This window comes from Pongo pygmaeus, chromosome 7, assembly GCF_028885625.2.
Source record: "Pongo pygmaeus isolate AG05252 chromosome 7, NHGRI_mPonPyg2-v2.0_pri, whole genome shotgun sequence".
Lineage (NCBI taxonomy): Eukaryota > Metazoa > Chordata > Mammalia > Primates > Hominidae > Pongo > Pongo pygmaeus.
The window spans coordinates 72,468,217-72,490,518 of record NC_072380.2 but is presented as its reverse complement, the minus strand read 5'-3'; the positions used below and the strand labels follow the sequence as shown (position 1 = coordinate 72,490,518).

Genomic DNA, 22,302 nt, shown 5'->3' with positions numbered 1-22,302 from the left:
ACCCTACTCTTCATTTGTCTTTAATATGTCCTATGTTTTATGTTAAATAGTAGGTGTTCCTTGCTTTGGAAAATTTGGGATTGGAATGGGAATGGGATCATGAAAATATACTTCACATGGTGCTAAAGAGAGAACTACTCGTTACTCTTTTTTTGTTTTTTGTTGTTTGTTTCAGCTTTACTGCTTCTTGTGGAGCAGGGCTACCCCATGGGCAGTGTACCCAGAGTAGCGGTACTTGTTACTCTTACAGATGTCTCAATTAATTTTAACCTCTATCCCTAATGGTGTTTAAATTTTGATAAAGAAAAATTCATTTTTTCTTTATTTTCCAAGAAATGGTAAGCTATCTTTGTCCCTATGGGAGATGTGGACAGAGAAAACTTTCTGTCTCTGATGTCTTTTGTATGAGACAAGGTTTTAGGAAATAAATAAGTGGTGCAGGGAATTGTGAGATTACATGTCACCCCCTTTTCTGTCTGCTCTCTCTTTTATATAATCTTTATCTCTGCTTCTAACAATCTCCTTATCAGAATTTCCAACATATGTAATGATGAGAGAGAAAAACTGCCACCACAGGATCAAATTTCATTTCTAATCTGGAGAAATAGGAGTCTAGTTTTCCAAACATTTTTATTTTAAAAAAGAAAAGTTAAGCTATTAAAAGGGTAAGTCTGTTCTCCAAAAAGTAAAATTATATCTCAGGGCTCATATTAAAAAATCTGTAAGGTTAATTCAGGTTTGTGACAAGAATAATTGCTGTACTTCCACTGCTGTTTTAAATTTCCCAATGTATGGAATCTGGAGATCAATTCTCAGAAACCTCTACAAATGTTCAGATTATGAGGAAATACTGCACAACCTTGAAACAGCAATAAACATTTGATCTCTCACACAATTCTTGTGCATCAGAAATCTAGGAGCAGCTTACCTGGGTGATTCTGCCTTAGGGTCTCTCATATGTTGCATTTAATTTTTCAGCCAGGGCTGCAGTCATTTGAAGGCTTGACTAGGGCTAGAGGATTTTCATCCAAGATGGCTCACTCACCCAGCTGTCGGCAGGAGACCTCAGTTCTTTGCCACACGGACTTCTCCATAAGACTTTGTGAGTATCCTCATGACAAGGCAGTTGATTTCTTCCAGAGAGGGTGATCTGACATAGAACAAGGCAAAAACCTCAATGCCTTTGTACAACCTCGCCTCAGAAGTTGCATATCATCACTTCTGGTGTATTCTGTTAGTCCCACAGACCAGCCATGATAAAATGTAGGAAGGGACTACACATGGGCATTTATGCCAGAGGCAAAGGTCATTGGGAGCCACCTTGGTAGCTGGCTGCCACAAACCTGAATAGATAAAGAAATAAAAACAGACATCTAATAAATATCATCTGAAGTCAGATCCATTTTGAGTCAAATCACGTTCATGTAATCTATCTACATACAGTTTTATTATAAATGGATTAGCCTATAAAGAAGTTTGTTGTGGTTTTGGTTTTATATACTGCTAGAAATATTGTATTTTATTTTATTTATTTTTTTGAGATGGAGTCTCGCTTTGTCACTCAGTCTGGAGTACAGTGGTGCAATCTTGGCTCACTGTAACCTCTGCCTCCCAGGTTCAAGCGATTCTGCCTCAGCCTCCCGAGTAGCTGGGATTACAGGCAAGTGCCACTACACCTGGCTAATCTTTTTGTCTTTTTAGTAGAGATGGGGTGTCACCATGTTGTCCAGGCTGGTCTCAAACTCCTGACATCAAGTGATCTGCCTGCCTCAAACTCCCAAAGTGCTGGGATTATAGGCATGAGCCACTGTGCCCGGCCTGCTAAGAATATTTTAAATAAGGAACTGAAAAATAATTATTTTAGGCCAGTGCTGTGGCTCAAGTCTGTAATCCCAGCTACACAGGAGGACTGCTGGAGGCCAGGAATCCCAGACCAGCCTGAGCAACATAGCAAGACCCCATCTATAAAAAAATAAAAATAAATTAGCCAGGCATGGTGGCATGTAGCCTTAGCTACTTGGAAGGATCACTTGAGCCCAGGGGTTTGAGGCTACAGTGAGCTGTGATTGTGTCACTGCATTGTAGCTGGGGTGACAGAGCGAGACCTTGTCTCTAAACAACAACAATAACAATAATTGTATGGTCATTAGCAAGCAATGAGTTTTTGATTAAAAAAAGAAAAAAATAATTGTGTAGTCAGAAAAGGAAGATCAAGCATATTTTTTCAGTTTTAAAAAAAGTTATATGCAAAGCAATTGTTTTAAGGCTAGAATACAATGACAAAGTAGCTCCTAAAAAGGATTTTTTTTTTTTTAAAGAATAATTGCTGTTTGTTTCCATTCCACGTCCTTAGGGATTTATGTGAACGACAGAGTAAACCGTTTATTTATACTTTTTCATGAACTTTGAATCATTTTTTAGAAACTGAATGTTTTCCTGCCTGTGAAAACTCTTATATCCAAATACTACAGCAGCTATTATCGTTATGAATAACATTGTACATTATGCATCATTTTGCATTTTAAGTTAAGTTTAACAAAAGTTACACTAAATGGGGGTGGTGAAAGCACTGCGTTTAGCTAAGCAAGTTTAAGGTACAAACCAGGAGGGAAGCTTCAGTATCATTTGATTCCCCAAAAGTACCTTTTCTGATACTACAGTTTAGTAATCTTTATTAGAAGAACTGCAGGCTTATGTAATTTTGAAATCTTATCTTGAAGTTTTCGTTACCAGACTTACTGAAGAACATTTTTTGCTCTTAGTAAATAGGTATTTTAATTTTCTTGATACTGTATCTGATACAAATTATAATACGCAAGTGTCCGTTTGAAAGAGCAGAGTATTCAGCATTGATACACTATACTTTTTGTTGATTTTTCCTTTAGAAAAACCAATTATAGACAAAAATCTCTTTAGAACTAGATCCTTCTTCCTCTCCTTGAATTAACTGCATGCATTTTTGAAAGGTTCTTCTTTCACTTCACCTCAAAAGACACTGAATCCAAACACCAGTGGTGAGATTGTTTGATCTGAACTCTGAGATAAGCTATTTTGCTTTGAAAAAACAAAAAACAGACAGGTTATTGAATTACTAATTGAAATACAAAAACTAAATTATTTACCTTTTCTTTCTTGGAAATAAGCAGAGATGAGGAAGTATACATGTAACATGTTTTATTATAAGTGACCCAGTAGATAGGAAATTGAAAGTGGACTCAGTTTACAGGGATCCTTTAAGTAGTGTTAATTCACTCAAGAAAATTTTAAAGTTATTTAAGTAAATAACAATTTAATGATTTATTTAATGTAATCATATGAGAAAGAATATTTGAGACCTGTCATTCAGATGCCAGGCCCTCTGCCAAGTGCTACGGATAAAGAGAGAGGTAGACTTACCGTAAACCTAATGAAGCTTAATTTCAGGGCCCCTAATTTGCAGGAACATCTTTTAATGCAAATGTGTTCACATGATCAATTTTCTATTTTTGCAAATAAAAAGTTGCAAAAGTAAGATATTTAAACCTTAATCAGTGAATTCTATTGTCTCTCTTTAGTCTTCACTTCCATCTGTGACACTTTCCCTTGTGTTGAGAGGTGTTAGAGAATATTCACAGATTTTCTTTTTGGTACTGGTTAAGGAAGAGTATTGTTGAAGATACACTTAGTTTGTAAGATATATTAATTTGATCACTTGCGTGTGTAGTTGAATTATTGCAAAGAGTTGTCCAGTATAGAAATGGCTTCCAGAGATACTGCAATCTCTACTGTGCTGATTCACACTGCATCATATGATATAGAGGTTGTATCTTAATATTAGCATGGTCCTACTGGATTTGCTTTTTATTACTAAATTACTAAATAACCTTAGAGGCTAAAGACAATACAGCATTGTGAGATAATTAGGGGGTATTGTCTTTAGCCTCTAGGGTTGTGGTACATCTGGGCATGGTCTCACTGGATTCTCTACTCAGGATCTCATAAGGCTAAACTCAAGGTGTTGGCTTGGTTGCATCCTCATCTGGCATTCAGAGTTCCTTTCCAAGCTTACATAGTGTGGCCAGATTCATCTCCTTGCAGTCATTATTTCCTTGTTGGCTCTTACCTGGGAGCTGCTCTCAGCAACTAGAGGCCACTTGAACAACTTACCACATGACCTACTCTATTTCTAGAGCCGGCAATAGAGAATCTCCCTTATTTTTAATCCTTCATGCTTTGAATCTGTCAGGAAGGGTGCTGTTCCCTTTAAGGACTCAACTGATAAGATCTGGCCCATCCAGGATCATCTTTCTATCTTAAGGTCAACTGATTTGGAACATTATTCACGTCTACAAAATCCCTTCACAGCAGCACCTAAATTAGTGTTTCAACAACTGGAAAAGCATATGTGTATGCCAGGGTGCAAAAATCTTGGGAGTCATCTTATATTTCTACCTACCACACCTGCTGTGCCCAGCATGGAAAGTATATGGGTTAATGAGTTTTACCTATTATAAAGCTTTTCAACTCAGAATGTATATTTTCAAAGACTTGGAAGGAACATTCAAACATGAAGGAAATGAAAACATTTTCCAAAAGCTCACACAGCTAGAATACACCATTTTAGCGGCAATGTTTCTATTAAAACTAGTAAGAATTTATAGGGTCCTGATTTATTTATTAAAAACCTTGATGTGCTTATTTATTAGAACAAACAGTTCATAAGAAGTTAACAGCATGTGCAATGAAAGCAATAAAGATGAATAATAAAATGAATAAAAGCTAGGTACAGTGGTGCATCTTGCCTGTAATCCCAGCACTTAGGGAAGCTGAGATGGGAGGATTGCTTAAGCCCAGGAGTTTGAAATGAGCCTGGGCAACAAAGTGAGACCTTGTCTCTACAATAATAATACAAAAAAAGTTAGCAGGCCACTATGGCATGTGCTTGTAGTCCCAGCAACTTGGGAAGCTGCAGTGGGAGGATTGCTTGAACCCAGGAGAATGAGACTGGCTGCAGTGAGCCATGTTCCTGCCACTTCACTTCAGCCTGGGTGACAGAGCAAGACCTTGTCTAAAAAAAAAGACTCAGTGCCTTTCTTGAACTCAGAAGAAAGGGGCCCCTGCCCTGAACCCTGCATTTTAGAGTACCTTGCCCACCTTTGACAAATGTCAAAGCATAGAGATATTTGTTTTTCTTTTTGACCTCATGGTTGCAGGAAGCTGGCTGAGAACAGGAGAGAATGGGTTGGGGGAAAAAAATGCTGTTTCAAGTTGGCCACCCCAAATCACCCAGATGGGTGTCCAGGCAAATCAGGGCCCCTAGACACTTGCTCTTCTTTTCCTCTTCTACTTGGCTGGTATTGTTTTGAGAGGTGAATTTCTAGGAGGGCAAGATTTTTGTGTGTGTGTGAAATAAGAGAAAGTTATCTGCTTAACCTAGCTCCCTGAGGAACTTAATCAAGTCACTCCCATTCTGGCATTTGGGTGGGTCCAGGCAGCACCCAAGAGTCCAGGACCTCACCAGGTCCAGCTCAATGAGGGACTTTGTATGGAAGAACTGGGAAGGAGAAATAAGTAAGCATGATTCCTGTATATTTTGCCTGATGAACAAAGTAATGCAATTAATTGAGGTAGGAGAAGACCAGGTATGTGGGAAAAAGGAGAGTGAATCAAAGATTCTGTTTTGGACATGTTGAATTGAGATGCCAGTAAACTTCTAAGTGATCTCACATGAGCAATTGGACATTTGAATCTGGAGCTTGGGGGAGTGGCCTGAGCTTGAGATAGAAATACTACATAGCTGGTATAACTGTGGGGGCCAAATGTTTTTTTCAACTATCTGCTAGACATTTGTAGTTTCTCTATTGTAGATTACATGCTTGTGTCCTTTACCTATATATCTATTGAATCTCTCACAGTTATTCTTAAAATTTCCTAAAAGTTTAATGCAATAAAAAATGTTTAACAAACTACCTTAAATCATCTAATTTTTACAGCAAGCCTGGTACAGGTTTTTAAATTTTTGACTAATGAGAGTTGTGACCTCCACAGACAAATTTAAAAATCATCAGCATATAACAAATAAGAAAAACATATTTGTCGTCCACAAGGAAATGATGTATGCTTTATGTTCACAAGGCAAGGATATATTGTGTCTCCCAAGGCGGGGGTCACAGGCTGGTATGTATAGTAAATCAGGCTTAGAAACCTGATTTCTCTGTATATCAAGAGTGAATTCATCTTTCAGGAATGGACTTACATTAACCTAGTTTATGAGTCTGATTTTTAAAAGCAGGAGGTCAAATTGCAATGAGAAATCATTGTCCCAGAGACAGGGATATTTTATTTGTGCAACTAGCTTTTTGTTATCCTGGATAAAGAATAATGTCTATGGAAGATTTAATGACCTTAAGCTAAGAGAACATGAGTCACCCATCTCACTTTTGGGATGAGACAAACATCAGTCCCAATACCTTTAATCGGCTCATTCGCTCTCTTACTTCATCAGCCCTAACCACACCCTGTTGTCTCCCTCTGAACAGCGCCATTTGTCTCTTTGGCCTCTGCAGGCATTTATAACCCTGGCCTAATGGCTTTGCCCAAGTACCAAATACTTTGATGAATGAAAAACTCCCATGAATCATGTTTAAAACAAGGTTTTTTTTGTGTTTGAAGTTCTTGAGATCTAAACCATGAATCATGTTTTAATAGAGAATACTGCTTTTTATCTCTGAGACCTTCCTTTTTTGAGGGTTTAAGGCTGACCAACCCCACTTGTGATGACAGTCATTTTAGATACTTTAACAAATTCAATCAAATTACGTCCAGTTCTGGCCCTGGGATCCAATCTAGATCTTCAGATCACTCCCATAATTTTATTTTGCAGTACATTAAGCCTCCAGCTTCATTAGTTACTGACCATATGACCTGGCCATGCCATTGATTCCATCTGCATTTCAGTTTCTTAATCTGTAAAATGGGAAAAAGAATATCAAAGTGATAGGATTACTGTGCAGTGCCGAGGTTGTGGGAAGCACATGGATCATTCCATGTGGCAGGGAAATCCCCTTCAAGGGGGAGCTCACCAGTTGCTGGGTAACTTCCTGAACCCATCATTGGTAGGAGGCACGGTATTCTGTGTGAACTGGCCATTCTCAGGCTGAGCACTGCCATGCAAATGTATGCTGGGCATTTTGAGTTGTTAGAATGATGGCAAGTGGAGGTCAGGGATGCTAAACATCCTAAGATGCACCTGAGAGCCCTGCAGAGCAAAGAACTGGTCAGCCCCAAGTGCCAGTTGCACCTGCTGCTAAGAAATACTACTGGAGGGCCAGGCGTGGTGGCTCATGCCTGTAATCCTGGCACTTTGGGAGGCCGAGGCGGGCAGATTGCTTGAGCTCAGGAGTTTGAGACCAGCCTGGGCAACATGGTGAAACCTCGTCTCTACAAAAAAATTCAAAAGTTAGCCAGGCATGGTGGCACGCGCCTCTAGTCTCAGCTATTTGGGAGGCTGAAGCATGAGAATTGCTTGAGCCTGGGAGGCTGAGATCATGCCACTGCACTCCAGCCTGGGCAACAGAGAGAGACTGTCTCAAAAAAAAAAAAAAAAACTGCTGTAGGCAAGAGACTCACCCTTGAAGCTCACTGGCTGCATGGGAGGATATGGGTGTTGAAAAACATCTGGAAGAAAGGGGGAAGAGGGAGCAGAGAAGGCAAGCAACAACAGCTATTATAGATGCAGATTTTTGAGGTAGACAGCCTGGGATTTAAAACTTTGCTCTGCTACTTTCGAGCTGTGTGATCAAGCTAATGAAACTTTAAAAATTTACTTTCTTTAATAAGTAAAAAATAAAAAATAATAGCTGCTCTTGAGATTGCTAAGATTAATGAAAGAATGTATGAGTCTGTCAAATGTCCTGGGCCACAGAAGGGGCTCAATGTCTGTGTTCCCTTTGTTCCTGCTAGGATGTGCATTAGTTTACAGTGTAGCCACTTGATAGCATCTGAAGGGATCAGTACCTTGCTATTTCCAACAAATGTGTTTTGAGGTGCTAATATCATCTAATGAGGGTGTGAGCCATCATTTAAACCATTAGATTAGGAACATTGCAGATGGTCCCAGCACAATGTGTATATGTTACAGATGGCTCATAATAGCTAGTCTGTATTAATAAGCAAGACTAGATGTATCAGTTTTAGCTCTGGGTTTTTGTTTCCTTCTTAAGTATACTATTGTTGTATAAAATAAATGTATGCACACGTTTGCTTCTCTCTCTCTATATATATATACACACACACACATATATATATAGCCCCACACATATATATAGCCCCCTGTATATATATATATATATATATATATATATATATATATTTGTTTTCCTTATATAGACGGAGACTCATTATATTGCCCAGGCTGGTCTCAAACTCCTGGGCTCAGGTGATCCTCCCGCCTTGGCCTCCTTCCTAAAGTGCTTACAGGTATAAGCCACCATGTCTGGCCTGTTTTATAATTAGGCAAAAATGCATAAGAAAATGATCTCCATTCTGTTTTTTAGGCTGGGTGTGGTGGCTCACACCTGTAATCCCAGCAATTTGGGAGGCCGAGGTGGGTGGATTGCTTGAGGTCAGAATTTCAAGACCAGCTTGACCAACATGGTGAAACTCTGTCTCTACTAAAAATACAAAAATTAGCTGGGCGTTGTGGTGGGTGCCAGTAATCCCAGCTACTCAGGAGGCTGAGGCAGGAGAATCGCTTGAACCTGGGAGGTGGAGGTTGCAGTGAGTCAAGATCATACCACTGCACTCCAGCCTGGATGAAAGAGCAAGACTCCGTCTCAAAAAAAAAAAAAAAAAAAAAAAAAGAGAGAAAAGAAAAGAAAATGAATAATCTCCATTCTGTTTTTTAGTGCATCTGCTTCCCTTCAAACACAGGCCATTATGGACACTGTTCTCTGTTTGGAAGTTAACTCATACTTTTTTTTTCTTCCATATTCTATGTAAATTATTGATTCCTCTGGAAAAGCCTCCTTGATTTTCCACATTAGATAGGTCTTTTGTTTTTGTTCTTATAGTCTTGCGTTTCTGTTGTTTATTGCTGCTTTACAAATCACTCCAAAATCCTGTGGTTTAAATACTAACAGGATATCATTTCTCATAATTCTTTTGGTTGATATATCAGTCTATTCTCACACTGCTATAAAAAACTACCTGATACTGGGTAATTCATAAAGAAAAGAGGTTTAATTGGCTCATAGTTCCACAAGCTGTACAGGAAGCATGGCTGGGGAGGCCTCAGGAAACTTACAATCATGACAGAGGCGAAGGGGAAGCAGGAACAATCTTCACATTGTGAAGCAGGATAGACAAAGTGAAGTGGGAGGTGCTCCACACTATTAGACAACCAGATCTTGTGAGAACTCAGTCACTCTCATGAGAACAGCAAGGGGGAAATTCACCCCCATGATCCAGTCATACCCCTCCAGGTCTCTTCCCCAACACTGGGGATCTCAGATGGAGAGATTTGGGTGGGGACACAGCATCAAACCATATCAGTTGATTAGGTGATTCTGCTTCACGGAGTGTTGTGTCAGCTGGAGTGCTGAGATAGCTGCAAGGTCACAAGGCTGGTATATCGTGCTGGCCACCTACTGGGAGCTCAGTGGGGGTTTTTGTCCAGGTTCCTTGGTTAACTCTTACATGGACCTCTTTATGTGGCTGTTTGGCTTCCTCACAGACTGGCAACTGGATTTTAAAAAAGTGCATTCGAAAAGGCCTAATCCTATGTGCAAGTTCATCAAACTTCTGCTTACACTATGTTTGTAATGTCCCAATGGTGAAAGTAAATTGTATGGTGAAAGTTAATTGTATGGCCCAATACCAGGACGTGGGGCTACGAAGTCCAGCGGAGTCAAAAGAATGAGAAAAGACAGGTTAAGAGTACATAAAGTGGGTCCAGGGGGCCAATGGTGGTATGCAGGCTGTGAAGGCCCTGAGCTCGGGGAGCCCAAACTACTTATTGATGATCAAACAAAGAAGCAGGTGGTGAGGATGTGTGGATGTGGGGGTAAACAGGTGAGGGTGTGAAGACTTTGGGGTGGAAAGGTAGCAGTGCATCAAGCATAGCTGTGACAGTTTAGCATTTTCTTTGATGCACGCAGAATATGCTCTGCTGCTTGGGATAATAGAGAACATGTTTACGAGCCTGGGAGGGCAACTAACAAGTCTGTGCACATTCCAGAGGCCGTGAGGGATTTTATGCCCTGAGCCCTGGATTCCATCCAAGCCACAAGGGGTTTTATGCCCTGGGCTTAGATTTGTGGTGCAGCAGGGCAGCCTTCCACCCTTTAGCACAGAGCTTGGTGTTCCAAAGGCCACGAGGGGTTTTAGACCCTGGACCCCGGACATCTTCCAAGACTCTTTTATATTATAACAGACAAGCCAGTCCTGCCTCAGCTCTTCTACCAACATGTCTTCCTTTTCTTTTTTGCAAAACCACCACAGGTATCTTTGCTTGTTCTTGGAGGTGGCTTTCTCTCCAGAGGCAGCTTCCGCATCTGCAGACTATATAAAGACAACACAGATTAAAAGCACAATCATTACTGAAATCGCAGAGCCTCCAAGTGTCTTGATCCGTTTTAGCGGGTTAATAGCTGCTAATCCGTCTGCAGCTCCTTCAAGCACTTCAGTTCCTGGCATTAGTATCAGATGTGCCTGAGAGGCTTGAAATACTTGTTCCTTCAGTTTTGCAATATCCAAAGATAAATTTCCAGTATGACCTTTTAAATGTCTCTTAACTTTTTCACACTCATGCTCTCTTTTATTATACAGATGAGGAGTAATGTAAAAATCAGAGGTATTTCAATCACATTGCATTTGAATTTTACTTTTTAAACTTATATTATGATCTCCCATTCAAATCACTGTCAGACGGAGATCATTATTTGGTTAACTACTTTTTTATTTATTTGAGTTTGAGAGTTCCATGATTTTGTGGAATTCTTTTGTCACTTATTGACAAATTTTACAGTTTGTACAGATGAATGTAGAGCCACACCAGCTACTGCAGTAGTAGTAGTAACAGCAATGAGGCCAATTGTAGCAACTATGAGAGCAACTGTAAATCTTTTTGATCAGGATAAAAGTTTTTAAAGAATTTGTTACTATATGAATGGATGGAGATGCCTCCTACAGTCTATTTAAAGACACAGGGATTCAGACTCCTTCCCTGGCTTTAATTATTAGGATAGTCTGATTTTTATTAAAAGTTGAATTAATGCAGGTAAAAAATGACATTCGAGGCATGAAATGAAGTGTGTATTTATATCAAGAGTAACATTTCCTATTGCTAGCACAAAAGGTGGCTGGATACAACTTTGAATCCAAAAAGTCCTGTTGGAAAGAAAAGAAAGAGCATATTTATTTTTACCTCCTTCCCCTTTACACTTGTTATATTTACTCTATCAAATTTTGATTGAACTTTGAGCCATAGCTAATTTCCATAATTCAGAATGTTCCTCTTCTATGGCAGGAGATATTATTTTTGGCCTAGGGGTGAAATGCCAGTAGGACTGCATATGATAGGGACCTCAGCTTTTGTCTGAATATATTGTGTATGATTTAATTGCCAGTGCTTCCATCGGTTTATTATATTTGTTCTGCAAGAAGGCCTCCTGGTGCAATTTTTTTTTAAAGATCCCATTAGGAGACTAATTAATGACGATTCCATGGGAATTATTTTGTAGCACCTCAGCCTTACTTTTTATACAATCTTCCCAAGTTCAAGAATCCACACCTTTAAACTAAACTCTTTTTGTTTATATTTGAACTTATTCAGATGGAACTGCAGGGTTTTAGGATGGGAATGATTATATTTTAAACTGTGCCCCAAAATCATATGCAAAGCAGCCCATGATTAATTTTTTCGAGGACTACTGCCAACCAGGCCTGTGAGTCAATCTGTAAACATCCAACAGCAGGTCCCAGGCATATTGGGGGATATTTATATTTTATGGATATATTTATTTTTATCCCTTCCTAATTAGGATGCATTGGCCCTCAGTTATCTATGGGTGCAAGCATCCAGGTACTGACGTTGGTGTACACCTTAATAACAGGGTCCATCCAACTCACAGACCTCATTAAAGGAGGAAATGGGACATATGCCCAATAAGTGAAATTCTGAGTTGCTCCTATAGTAAGGAGGCTTGCCGCCATGGTGAGTACTGCCAGCATGGTCACCATCAAGTTACTAGTTGTTTTTAGTTTGTTCTGTGCTTTCAAGTTGTCCTTTGCATCTGTGCCAACTTCTTGATTTGTCCCCATGTTGGAGAATTTGCCTGATGACTATTCTCAATTTTCTCCTTTGTCTCTGAGATGTTTGTTTGCACCATCACTCGTATCAGGAGTTTTGGCTCTTCCCAGAGTATTCTCTTCCTGCAGTAGCTCATGATAGATCTTCAGATGTTTGGTGGGCACCCATACAGGCACCTGATTGTTACCTGGAGAAACCCAAGCAAATCCTCTTGCCCATATAATTATCCATTCTTTGATTAAGTTTAGTTAAAGGGCCAGGGAGGTTAGTATGCGCTCTCATATGAGTGATATAGAAAGGGGAATGCCTTTGTTGTACTGCTTGCTACAAAGAATGAAATAAAAGATTAAGTTGGTCATTAGTCACATTTTGAATTAAGTCACATTCAATATTTTGTCTGGCTTGCACTACATAGGCTGAATCAGAAACAATGTTTACTGGCTGTTTAAAAGTTTTAACACTGTTATCACAGCGATAAATTCAGCCCTTTGAGCAGAAGCAAAGTCAGTTTGAAAAACTTGTTGTTGAGGTCCCACAAATGAGGCCTTTCCATTACTAGATCCATCAGTAAAAATAGTAATGGCCCCTTCAATAGGGGTTTTTTGAGTAATGGAAGACAATATCCATGATGTTAATTTAAGAAATTGGAATATTTTGGATTTAGGATAATAATGATCAAGAATGCCAATAAAACCTGCCAAATTAACTTGCCATTCCTGAGAATTAATAAAAGCTTGTTGAATTTGTTTGTTTAATGGAACTATAATTTGATTTGGATCATATCCCATTAACTTTGTTGTGTGCAGCCTTGTTTGTCCTACTAGTACAGCAATTTGATCTAAGTACAGAGTGAGCATTTTAGTTGTACTGTGAGGTAGAAAAAGCCACTGGACCAGATCAAGATCATTCTGTTGAACAGTAACTCCTGTAGGTGAATGTTTAGTAGGAAAAACTAAAAAAACTGTAATGGCTGCATAGAGTCAATTCGAATCACTTGTGCCTGTTGAAGTTTTTCTTCAATTAATTGAAGTTCTTCTAATGCTTCTTTGGGTAAAGAGCATTTACCGTTAGATCAGAATCACCTTGGCTGGGTGCGGTGGCTCATGCCTGTAATCCCAGCACTTTGGGAGGCTGAGGTGGGCAGATCATGAGGTCAGGAGATTGAGACCATTCTGGCTAACACATTGAAACCCCGTCTCTACTGAAAATACAAAAAAATTAGCCAGGCATGGTGGTGGGTGCCTGTAGTCCCAGCTACTTGGGAGGCTGAGGCAGGAGAATGGCATGAACCTGGGAGGTGGAGCTTGCAGTGAGCCGAGATCGTGCCACTGCACTCCAGCCTGGGCAACAAAGGGAAACTCCATCTCAAGAAAAAAAAAAAAATCAGAATCACCTCATAAGGCAGAAAAGAGGTGAGACATAGCATAAGTAGGAATGCCTAAAGTTGGATGAATCCAATTAATGTCTCCTAATAATTTTTGAAAATCATGTAGAGTTTTTAAATTATCTCTTCTAATTTGAACCTTTTGAGGCTTCATAGTATTTTGTTCTACTTTCATTTCTAAATATTGAAAGGGAATAGAAGTTTGGATTTTATTGGGGGCTATGATTAATCCTGCTGCAGTTACAGCCTTTTCTAACTGTTTGTAGCATAGTATTACTTCCTCCCTAGTTTCAGCTGCACATAAAATATCATCCATATAATGGATAATATAACATTTTTTAAATTGTTCTCTAACTGGCTTAATAGCTTTTCCAATATAAGTTTGACAAATAGTTGGGCTATTTAACATGCCTTGTGGTAATACTTTCCAAAGGTATCTATCCACTGGTTCTTTGTTATTTATAGCTGGAACAGTAAAAGCAAATTTTTCATAATCTTGGGTAGCTAATGGTAAAGACACAATCTTTTAAATCTATTACTGTTAGAGGCCAGTATTTTGGAATCATGGTTGGAGAGGGCAGCCCTGGTTGCAGCGCACCCATGAGTTGAATTACAGCATTAACAGCCCTTAAATCTGTTAACATTCTCCATTTCCCTGATTTTTTCTTAATAACAAGCACAGGAGAATTCCAAGGAGAGAAAGTAGGCTCTATGTGTCCTTTCAGAATTGTTCCTGCACCAATTTTTTTAAAGCCTCTAGTTTTTCCTGTTTTAGCGGCCATTGCTCCACCCAAACTGGTTTGGCAGTTAGTCAAACAACTGAAAGAAGGATATTTTTCCCCTGTAACATTTATTCTTTTCCATGCCTGTAAGCACACAGTGCACAGCTGAACAATGGCAACATTCTTCATTACTGCTTAATTTTCTAATTGACCCCAATAAGGACAAACTCCCATTAGCTGTTCAAAAGAAACAGGCACAGGCGGCTGTGCTTGTGTGTTTTCTCTTACCTGAGTTTGAGCTTCATCAGCCCACCAGGTTTTAAACTGTAAGTACTGAGATGGAGTGAGAACAGATTTTGTTAAAGTATCCCAGTCATATGATATTAATCTATTATCAAGAGCCACATTTTTTAGTAAAGTTCGTACAAAAGGAGAATTTGGCCCATATTGACTAATGGCTTGCTTGAATTCCTTTACCTACTTAAAAAGAAAAGTGGCTCAATTAGCTATATTCTGTCATTGGGTTATAGTAATTGGAAATTGCCATGCTTCAAGGTCTCCCTCGGCTCTAGCCTTTTGAATAGAATTTTGTATAGCACCACCAATCGCTCCAGGTTTTAATGTTGCAACTACAAGAGCAGTAAGTTTTTCAGTTAATTCATTTTCTTGCCCATTAGAGGGAGAGGGAGGAGGTGGCCATTCACTTAATTCAGCAGGTGGAACCGACTGGCTAGTAAAATACACCTTTTTCAGCTTCACTTTCTTTTCTTTAGTTTCCTCCAGTTCCTGTCCCTCACATTCAGAATCTGAAGTTAGTTTTTTTAATAGTCGCCTGCCTCTTCCTCATCTGAATCTGCCTCATCATCTGTTTGAAATGGCTCAAGAGCTGCCTTTATGCACACCCATGCTGACCAAACAGAAAATGGAATTTTGGCTCCTTCTTTGTGTGCCTTTTTAAAATCTCTGCCGATTCTTTCCCATTCATCCAACTCCATTGTCCCTTGTTCTGGGAACCATGGGCAAAACTGCTCTACTGTATTAAAGAGGGTTAATAAATTCTGAGTACTAACTTTCACTCCCCCTCTCTGTAATAAATGCCGTAAGAAATTTAAATAAGCAGAATGTTTACTTTCATTCTGTCCCATTGTTACCCTGGTTCTTCTGAGTGCCCAGCTTACCCACCGAGCTTCTTTCAGTCATCCTCGGTGTCCTCTGACAATGCCTCCTCTGCTTCCACATGTTCTAGCATTCCTTCACTGGGGTCTTCATAGCCCCATGTTGGGCACTAGAAATGTTGGGGTGATCAGACCCAACACCAGGCCGTGGGGGCTACGAAGTCCGGAGGAGTCAAAGGAATGAGAAAAGACAAGTTAAGAGTACATAAGATGGGTCCACAGGGCCAACGCTGGTATGGAGGCTGTGAAGGCCCTGAGCTCTGGGATCCCAAACTATTTATTGGTGATCAAACAAAGAAGCAGGTGGTGAGGTCACGTGGATGTGGGGGTAAACAGGTGAGGGCATGAGGATGTGGGGGTAGAAAGGTAGCAGTGCATCAAGCGTAGCTGTGACAGTTTAGCATTTTCTTTGATGCATATAGAGTATGCTCTGCTGCTTGAAATAATGAAGAACATGTTTATGACCCTGGGAGAGCAACCAAGTCTGTGCACATTCCAGAGGCCATGGGGGGTTTTATGCCTTAAGCCCTGGATTCCATCCAAGCCACAAGGGGTTTTATGCCCTGGGCTTAGATTTGTGGTGTGGCAGGGCAGCTCTCCACACTTTGGCAAAGAGCTTGGTGTTCCAAAGGCCACAAGGGGTTTTAGACCCTGGACCCCAGACATCTTCCAAGACTCTTTTATATTATGACAGACAAGCCAGTCCTGCCTCAGCTCTTCTCCCAACACAAGTTCATCAAACTTCTGCTTACACTATGTTTGTAATATCCCAATGGTGAAAGTTAATTGTATGGCCAAACCCAGTGTCAACATGGAAGGGGATTTCTCAAGGGCAAAATACCAGAAGGCATGATTCACTGAGGCCACCAAAGTGTACCACATCTAGTGAATATTTCCTTTATAGCACTCAACATTGTTTGCAATTATATATTTGTTTGTGTTATTTACTATCTATCTCTCAATAGACACTAAAATCCATGAAAACAGAGATCTTTTTTTAAAATTTTGTTAACCATTGTGGAATGGAACCTAAAATGCAATTTAAAAGTTCTGAAGTCTGGTCATGGTGGCTCATGCCTGTAATCCCAGCACTTTGGGATGCCAAGGTGGGAAGATCACCTGAGGTTGGGAGTTTGAGACCAGCTTGACCAACATGGAGAAATCCCCTCTCTATTAAAAATACAAAATTAGCCGGGAATGGTGGCACATGCCTGTAATCCCAGCTACTTGGGAGGCTGAGGCAGGAGAACCACTTGAACCAGGGAGGCGGAGGTTGTGGTGAGCTGAGATTGTGCCATTGCACTCCGGCCTGGCCAACAAGAGTGAAACTCCATCTCAAAAAAAAAAAAAAGTTCTGAAGATGTCCAAGTGGCTGAGAAACTAACAATAGACACCATCATGCAAGGCTTGCAATAGGAATTGTTCAAAACTGGTCTGGCCTGTCTTGGCAGATTCACACTATTTTGGAGAGAGTTGCAAGTATGCTGCGTTGTCTCTCCCAGCATGGGAGAGGGGACTGAGGTATGTCTCTCTCACCTCAAGTCAAGTAAGAGGATTTCAAAAATGACTTGGAGAACTTAACATATGGCCCCTGGATTTGAGTGCACCATCCAGGGAGAAGAGCCAGAGATTGGGTTCAGTCATATGGCCAAGGATTTAATCAATCATGCCTTCATAATGAGACCCCAATAAAAACTCTGGACACCTAGGCTTGGAGGAGCTTCCTGATTGGTGAATACAGTGATGTGCTAGGAGGGTGATGCTCCCTGACTCCCCCAGGGGAGAGGCACTGAAGCTCTGTGTTCCCTCTCAGACCTCGCCCTATGTAGTCTTTCATTTTATTTTTAAAAATTTCCCTTGTTTTTTCATATCTTGGTACCTATATGTATTCTTCACAATAAAACTATTATTTCATATGTAGCATGTTTCTGAGTTCTGTGAGTCATTCTGGTGAATTTTCAAGCCTGAGATGGTTGTAGGAACCCTCAAATTTGCAGCCAGTCAGAGTATGAGTGGCCTGGGATTCCCTGAAACTTACAGCTGGTGAGAGCTATCTTGTGGAGGACTTTGACCTTAACCTGTGGGATCTGTGCCAACTCTGGATGGTTAGTGTCTGAAATGAATTGCAGTGCATTTGGTGTTGGCCCAGTTGGGATTGAAATGAAGCACTGTGTAATTAACCATCCAAGTAGTTATTTGTTTAAAATAATTTAAAAATTGGGCTGGGTACAGTGGCTCACACCTGTAATCCCAGAACTTTCGGAGGCCAAGGCAGGCAGCTCACTTGAGGTCAAGGGTTTAAGACCAGCCTGGCCAACATGGTGAAACCTCGTCTCTACTAAAAATACAAAAATTAGCCAGGCATTGTGGTGCATGCTTGTAGTCCCAGCTACTCGGGAGGCTGAGGCAGGAGAATTGCTTGAACCCAGGAAGTGGAGGTTACAGAGGGCCAAGATCATGCCACTGCACTCCAGCCTGGGCAACAGAGTGAGACTCCACCTCAAAAGACAAACAAAAACAAATAAACACAAAATTATTTCTCACAGTTTTGTAGGTTCCTTGGGCTCAGGTGATTTGTCCTTACTTTGAGCTCTGCTATGCAGGTGTGGTGAGATAGCAGCTGAAGCCTGGGCAGACGGTGCCTGGGCTGGGTTGGCTGGAGCAGCTTGGGCTGGCTGGGCATCTCTGTCTCTTCATAGTTAACCTGGCCTTTCTCACAGCAGGGTGATCTTAGTGCAGTCAGACTTCTTATACGGTGGCTGACTTCTCTGCGATTGAATGTTCCAAGAGACAGGAAGTGGAAGCTGCCAGTCTCTTGAGAACCAGTCCTGAAAATGAACATAGCTTCACTTCCTGTCAGGCTATTGGGCAAAACAGTCACAAAACCCACCCAGACTTAAGGAGAGGGGATATAGAACCCCACTTCTTGATGGAAGGAATATCAGATAATTTGTGGCCACATTTAATCTGCTTCATGTTCTTTTGGCATTTGACAGTGTTCACCACAAATGATAATGACTTCATGTGGCCTGGTTTTTCTTTTATCTCAGACTACTCTTCATTGATCTTCAATTATGTGATTTCCCTCATTACTTAAACATCCCCTTTCCTTTTCTCTCTTATTACTCATTTACACTCAATACCATAACCACTCTTATGACACCAATCACTACCTTTAGGCTGAGGATCTCCCAGATCTCTAAAGATAGTTTATCTGGTCTTCTGACTCACATAGTGAAGGACCTTTACAATATCTGTTGACAGCATCTGAGCAGGATTTGTGCCCTTTAGAGACACAACTTGAAGGTGGCAGGATCTTCCTTGTATTGTTGTCCTGGGAGTGACCTGCTTCCATCCAACTGTGCCCACATTCATGGCAACCTGCACATTTACAAGATGACCTAGGTCATATAACCCAAAAATTCTATTCAAGAGCTGTGGGAAGGCTGATTGTCTATGTGAACAAGAATGATTTATGTGAACATTTTAAAAATACCTACAATGTGACCTGCATTTAGTGATTTCCAGGTCACTCAGCTATAAGAAGCACAGACACGTGTGGCATGTTTCTATTAATTGTACTTTGTCATAATTATGCCTTATCATGATTGAACTTTTGTAGTTAAGAAGTGAACTTCTCTATCAGCCAATTCATGATCCACAGCACTCATTCCTATTTACAAAAAGCACAGCTGGATCCTTTCTCACAAAGTATGCAGACATGACATTCAATAGTAAAAACAAGCTGGTAGTTGTCCCTGAAAACATACTTAAAAAGGGATATAAATTTGAAAGGCTCAGTTAAAAAAAAAAGAAAGACTATTGATAAGGTTTGGCTGTATGTCCCCACACAAATCTCACGTCGAATTGTAATTCCCAGTGTTGGGGAGGGAATCTGGTGGGAGGTGATTGGATCATGGAGCAGATTTCCCCCTTGCTGTTCTAGTGATAGTGAGTGAGTTCTCATGAGATCTGGTTGTTTAAAAGTGTGTAGCACTTCTCCCTTAGCTCTCTTTTTCCTGCCACCATATGAAGATGTGCCTGCTTCCTTTTCACCTTCCACCATTATTGTAAGTTTCCTGAGGCCTCCCCAGCCATGCTTCCTGTACAGCCTGTGGAACTGTGAGTCAATTAAACCTCTTTTCTTTATAAATTACCCAGTATCAGGTAGTTCTTTATAGCACTGTGAGAATGGACTAATAAAACTATGAACATTGTTTAAGTCATATCACTGGTTATTTCCAAGTTACAAGGACTTATGTTCTGGAATGGAGCATCAATGTAGTTTCTTTCCTAGAATTATGTTGAATTTGGGACTAATCTCATAATCAGTCTATTCTACAAGTATTTGAGTTTATCGATGTATCATAATTTGGCACCCCAAGTCTGATGCCATCTTCAGTGAAATTCAACAAATATTGATAAGGCTCTATGCTCAGTGCTGTGGAGGACAGAAAGATGCCTAAGGGGTTCAGGTTAATGGAAGGAAGAGGAGTGACAGGTAACTATAAGACTGAAGCTAGGAGTGAGTGCCAAGGAGGTATGGGCAGTGTTGTAGAGTGCAGGCGAATTGACTGCTGCTTCTCATTTGAAAAGAGGGAGAGATGGGGAGAACATTCCAGGCTGGCAGAGGAACAGAGTGAAGGAGGCATGGAGCAGGAGAGTTCAGGCTGTGGTTGGGAATAAGGAGTGAACCCTTGGCTTGATCTCAGAGTATACATGGGTGACTACCAAGGAGAAAATTGAACAAAAGGGTGGGCTGGGATCATGGAAAGCTTCTTTCAGAGAGACATGAGTCATCCAGGCTTTGGAACATAATTGGAACTTGCTCCCAGTGCTGTTCCATGACTGTATCTCTCATGGAGTACCATATCTTGAGCTCTTGATTGCATGGGTGTCTTGTCTCACTCTCCCTTTAAAATAAAAAACAAACTAACAAAAAATCCATCTTCGACTGAATCCCCTTCTAGTAAGTTTTTCCCTAAATTGGCAAGCCAATAAGAAGAGGTTAGAATCCCTGTCTCTAATTTCTCCATCTATATTTCATTCTTTAAAAACCCTCAACTCCACCTCAATCAACAAAAACCCACCTAAAAAAAATTATGGCCAGGCGCAGTGGCTCACGCCTGTAATCCCAGCACTTTGGGAGGCTGAGGCAGGCAGATCACGAGGTCAAGAAATAGAAACCATCCTGGCCAACATAGTGAAACCCCGTCTCTACTAAAAATATATGAAAATTAGCCAGATGTGGTGGCATGCACCTGTAGTCCCAGCTACTCAGGAGGCTGAGGCAGGAGAATTGCTTGAACCCGAGAGGCAGAGGTTGCAATGAGCCAAGATCATGCCACTGCACTCTAGCCTGGCAACAGAGTGAGACTCTGTCTCAAAAAAAAAATTACAAGAGATACATATTTAATAAAGAAAATTTAAAAAATACACATGGGCAAAAGTATAATGTTAAAATTCATGTGTCATCCAATGCCTCAAAAGTAATTATAGGTGAAATTTGTTGTTTTTATGTTCTATCCTCTGTAAATGTATTCATGTATTATTTATTTGAGCATACAAAGCTGGATTTATGAAAATGAATACTGATCGATACTATATGACCTGCTTTACTTATCAATACTATATGACTACTATTCTATGTATTTAAATATTTTCTACAACTTTAGTGTTTTTTTTGTTTGTTTGTTTGTTTTTTTGAGACAGAGTCTTGCTCTGTCACCCAGGCTGGACTGCAGTGGTGTGATCGCTGCCCACTGCAACCTCTGCCTCCTGGGCTCAAGTGATTCTTGTGCCTCAGCCCCCCAAGTAGCTGGGATCACAGGTGTGCACCACCATGCCTGGCTACTTCTTGTATTTTTAGTAGAGACAGAGTTTCACCATGTTAGCCAGGCTGGTCACAAACCCCTGGGCTCAAGCGATCCACCCACCTTGGCCTTCCAAAGTGCTGGGATTACAGGCATGAGCCATCATGCCCAGCCCTTCAATTTTTTTTTTTTTTTGAGGAATGGGGTCTTGCCATGTTGCCCAAGCTAGACTGCAATGGCTATTCAAAGACATGATCATAATGCACTATAGCCTTGAACTCCTGGGCTCAAGCAATCCTCCTGCTTCAGCCTCCCAAGTAGCTATGACTAGAGAGGCATGAGCCACCATGCCAGGATAACTTGAATTTTTTAAAGGTCAGATTTATTGAGGTATAATTTACATACATTAAAACTGTTTTAAAGTGCTCAGTTTGGTGATTTTGACAAATACATACAGTCATGTGAGCACCACAGAAACCAAGTTACAGGACATTTCTGTCATCCCCAACTTCCCTTGTCTTCCACAGCCCCTGGCAACTATGGATCTAATTTTCTCTCCTAGTTTTATCTTTCCCAGAATGTCATAGAAATGGAATCATACAGTATGCAGCTGTGTGTGTGTGTGTGTGTGTGTGTGTGCGCGTGTGTGTGTGTGTGTGTCTGGCTCTTTTTCACTTCAAATTAGGCTTTTGAGATACATTCATGTTGTTTAATGTACTAGTAGTTCATTTCTACTCACTGCTGAGTATTGTTCCATTGCGCAGATGTGCCACAGGTGGTTTATCCGTTCACCAGTAGATAAACATTTGAGTTGCTTCTAGATTTTGGCAATCATTAGTGAAGCTGCTATAAACATTTGTGTGCAGGTTTTTGTGTGGACCTACATTTTCATTTATTTTGGATAAATTCCTAGGAGTGA

At 40.5% G+C, this 22,302-nt stretch overlaps 1 protein-coding gene and 1 long non-coding RNA gene across 8 annotated transcripts in view; one reads left to right on the top strand and one right to left on the bottom strand.

Annotated features, from left to right (window-relative positions):
• The window catches only part of LOC129011224 (uncharacterized), a 45,436-nt gene that overhangs the window by 7,150 nt on the left and 15,984 nt on the right, over positions 1-22,302 (top strand). For all 7 annotated transcript variants that reach the window (XR_010127210.1, XR_008493276.2, XR_010127209.1 and 4 more), the window contains exon 3: positions 979-1,102. This is a non-coding gene — a long non-coding RNA (uncharacterized LOC129011224). The remainder of the gene's footprint in view (positions 1-978; positions 1,103-22,302) is intronic.
• Positions 9,203-16,915, bottom strand: LOC129043030 (uncharacterized). The gene is made up of 2 exons (XM_054499518.2): positions 15,578-16,915; positions 9,203-10,539 (listed from the first exon to the last, which is right to left on the bottom strand). Exons 1-2 carry the CDS (start codon positions 15,632-15,634, stop codon positions 9,988-9,990), a joined length of 609 nt encoding a protein of 202 aa, XP_054355493.1. The 5' UTR covers positions 15,635-16,915; the 3' UTR covers positions 9,203-9,987.